The 3,620-nt window shown below is 59.1% G+C and overlaps 1 protein-coding gene across 1 annotated transcript in view; it reads right to left on the bottom strand.

Moving 5' to 3' along the window:
- STRN4 (striatin 4) overlaps positions 1-3,620 on the bottom strand; it is a 32,173-nt gene that overhangs the window by 11,565 nt on the left and 16,988 nt on the right. The window contains exons 7-10 of the mRNA XM_019625203.1: positions 3,077-3,236; positions 2,361-2,474; positions 1,931-2,018; positions 1,359-1,500 (exon numbers count right to left, since the gene is read on the bottom strand). Of these exons, the coding sequence (XP_019480748.1) occupies positions 1,359-1,500; positions 1,931-2,018; positions 2,361-2,474; positions 3,077-3,236 (504 nt within the window). The remainder of the gene's footprint in view (positions 1-1,358; positions 1,501-1,930; positions 2,019-2,360; positions 2,475-3,076; positions 3,237-3,620) is intronic.

Below are 3,620 nucleotides of genomic sequence, written 5' to 3'. Positions count from 1 at the left end.
GGGACAGCAGTACTGAAGAGCTCGGGCTCAGACACATCCTGGTTCTCCTGTAAGCCCAACTCCAGGGTTTTGGCTCTGTGTACTCCCTTCCCTTCACTACGTTCACAGAGCACTTAGTCCGGGCAGGACCCTGTGCTGAGCCTCACTGGGGACACTGGAGAGGGAGAAGAGGCCAGGACAGACTTGGTCTCTCACAGGGATACAGGACGAAGGACAGACTTAACACGAGACAGGGAGGACCTAGCCCCCAGGAGGCTCCTGAGCTTTTAAGGGGGGAGGGGAGCAAGAGTGAGTCAGGGAAGGCTAAAGGAGGGGGTGTCTGAGGTGGGCCTGAAGGAGGGAGGGGGGAAGGAGGGAGTTCTCATGGCGAGGGGGCGGCAGGTTAAAGAAAGGCCATCTCCCACAGATGCCCCCTTTACGGCACCTGTCCCTGTTTCCACTGTGGCATATCCCTTTGTATGTGACTGCTTACAAGCCCGCCGCCAGCCACAAGCTCCTCCACATTGGGGACTGTGTCTCCATACCCTTGCTGTCAGCAGAGCTGGTCCACAAGGCCCAAATTGACGTTTACTGAACAAATGAGATTATGCCACACCTAAGGACAGCGTCGTCAAGATGGCAGGGGTACAATAGCTATGGCAGTTAAGGAGCAGGGATGAAATGTGGTGTGAGCTGTACCTTGAGGTCAAGCTGAAGGGATCTGGACTTTACCCTGTAAAGTGTCCCCAGGCCTGGGTCCTGATACAGCAGACTGAACATTCACATCCTCCGGAAGCCCCCACAGAGCCCCTGCCAATCTGGTCCTAGGCTGAGCCCTGCCCCCGCTCAGGCTGAACCCTGGACCCAGCCACATTTATTCAGGGTGCTGGGGAGGGATCTGTGAAAAGACCCCCAGAGTCCCTGCCTTGTGGAGCTCACCATCTACCCGGAAAGACAGGGAGCCACTGCCACACCAAACAGTATCTGAGTATGACTGTGATGAGACTAGCCCAAAGGAAAGAGTGCTGTGAGGGCACCACGGGGACTGGCCTGGTTTGCAGAGTTCAGGAAAGGCCTCTCAGGAACACCTGAGCTGAAGAAGGGAGGATGGAGAGAACAGGGGTGCACTGCAGGTGGGGTAGAGGTGGGACCTAACAGTAAAGACCTAAGCGCCTCTGAAGGTTACTGAGGCAAGGAGATGGGGACTCTAGGATGTGATCAGGCCAACACAGACTGGAGGTAGTCCCAAGGCACCTACAGGGGTGCCCTGTTGCTGGTACACAAACCAGGGGGTCCTCTTGGAGGACAGGAGGGGAGGAAAGAGGAGGGGAGGGGAGCGGAGGGGAGGGGAGGGGCGCATCCTCTGGTTCACGGCTCACCTTCACGCGCTGCTTCTTGTGCTGCATGCTGTCCAGTTCGTCGTCCTCGTCGCTGTCTTCATCCTCACAGCTCTGGAGGAAGGGGATCTGCTCCAGCACCGAGCCACCCAAGCGCTCTTTGCCATCTCTGCCTGCCGCATTCCTGCCCAAGATGGGGGCAGAGGGGGGTGTTAGTCCTGCCAAGTGACAAAACTCAGATGGGAGGACACTGAGGCTTGGTGGCCAGAGCCTGGACCCAGCTCTCAGGGGGGCTGAGCCCACCCTGACCCCAGAGGAACCTTGACTGATCACACACAGGGCCAAAATCCCAGCCTCCGTCTGACAGACGGTCACCCCAAATCAAACCTTCATTTTGACCACAGACTGCGCCCAACTCCTGAGTTCTGAGCCTGAGTTCCAGGGGACTAGCCCCCAACCCTGACCAGACATGTCCCCGCATGTCCTGAGTCAGAAGGGCTACACGAGAAAGTGCCACAGAATCTGCAGCCCCCATTCCCATGGCCTGGTCAAACCACAAGCACATGAGAGGTGAGTGGCAGAGACACCCCCAGCAGGAAAGAGGAACTGGTCACCCATGCTGGGGTCCTACAGCCAGCCTAGCCCTGGGCGAGCCTGCACTTGCCCACTNGATGAAAACGTCTGAGGAGAAGCCAAAGGAACCTGGTGGGGGGAGGGGAGGGAGGGGACAGAGAGGGGCCGGGAGAGAGAGACAGACAGACAGAGGCAGAGAGAGAGATGAAGTGTGAGAAAGAGAGACAGGGAGAGGACAAGATCAAGAATCACAGCTGGAAAGAAAGAGACAGGGAGAGACAGACAGGGCAGGACAGACAAAAAGAGGGGAAGACAGACAGACAGACGAACTTTTGGGACAGGGAGGCTGCAGACTAGAGGCCGGGCCTCGACCCTGAGGACACAGAAGCCCTGGGCTTAGCTCTGCAGCCTCCCTCTGCTGTGGGTGCCACGGGCCCTGTGGGACTGGACCAGGGTGGAGGGGCCTCTTACCTTCGTGTGGCCGGGGCTGGGGTGTGCCAGGAGGTGGGCCAGTCACTTTGGGGGGCAGCCCATCCACATCCCGAAGGTCAGCCAAAATTCCCTGGAGTTTGACCCGCCGGCTTTCTATAGGGAGGAGGCACCAGGCAGGGAGTCACCCACCAATTCAACCGAGCCACGCACAGGTGATGGCTTCCACCAGAAGCCTCTCCTGCAACTGTGGGGTGGCCAGGAAGCCCTGGCACCAAGGCACCTTGGGTCTCAGGGTAGGGGTGGGGGCCAGGCAGAGCAGAGTAACCGAGCTGAGAACCTCTCTGGGCCGCCCTTGCTGGAGCCTCAGTCCCGTCATCCTCCATGACCCCGAGGGCCTCATAGCTCAGTCACAGGATAGAAGAAGATGCAGCACTGCCCCGTCTGCCTCACCCCCTCTGGTCCCCATCCTGTTTCCTCCCTGAGGTCCGCCAAGATCTGGACACACGTGTGCGGAGGGCTGGCGGCACTGCTTCAGGAAGAGCCAGGCCTGCCTGTGTCCCCACAGGGATTTTCCAAGGAAGGGGTGCGGGCCTGGCCACGATGATGTGGGCCTCCTATTCTCCTTGGCTGCCCTCCTCTCAGGAAGTGTAACTATCCGGCGGAGACCCCAGGGCAGGAAGCAGCTGTAGGCGGCTGTGTGTGCCCCCAGAAATCTCACTGAGGAAGGCTGGACAGAAAGAAAACCCTCCGCTCACCCAGCTCATGGTGGGTTCCCTCTCCAGCACATCGCCGAGGGTCTGGAGAGCCCTCCCCATCCTCTCCTGAGCCCAGAAAATCGAACTCGTTGATGGCATCTTCTGAGTCATCCTCCTCATCCTCGTCCTCCATTTCGGGCACCAGGGCCTTGGATGGCAGCTGGGGCAAGGAGAAAACCAGACAGGTCAGGGGGTGCTTGTGCCCAGAGCCCAAGCCCACCGGGTCTCTGGGAACAGAGAAGACAAGGTTTGGAGCTGCCTTGCACCAGCCACCAGCTCCCTCCACCAAGCCCCACACTTTGGTGGCTGAGCTCCCCCTGCTGGGAGCCTTCAGAGGTTGCACCTTCCTAGGGCTGGGTGGGGCAGCACGACTGTGGAGACCGCTGCCTCCTCCGCCTCCCTGTGATCCCCTCACAACCCTCCTGGCTTTCACTCCCCCCAGTCCCTGCCTGGCAGCACAGTACTTCTCAAGAAGAAAAGCCACAGACAACCTGTTTCAGGGGAGAGGGACGATGTTTGTGTCTATGTATGTGGCTGAGTGTAT

This window comes from Hipposideros armiger, unplaced genomic scaffold (assembly GCF_001890085.2).
Source record: "Hipposideros armiger isolate ML-2016 unplaced genomic scaffold, ASM189008v1 scaffold_619, whole genome shotgun sequence".
Lineage (NCBI taxonomy): Eukaryota > Metazoa > Chordata > Mammalia > Chiroptera > Hipposideridae > Hipposideros > Hipposideros armiger.
This window is presented reverse-complemented; position numbering and strand designations above follow the sequence as displayed.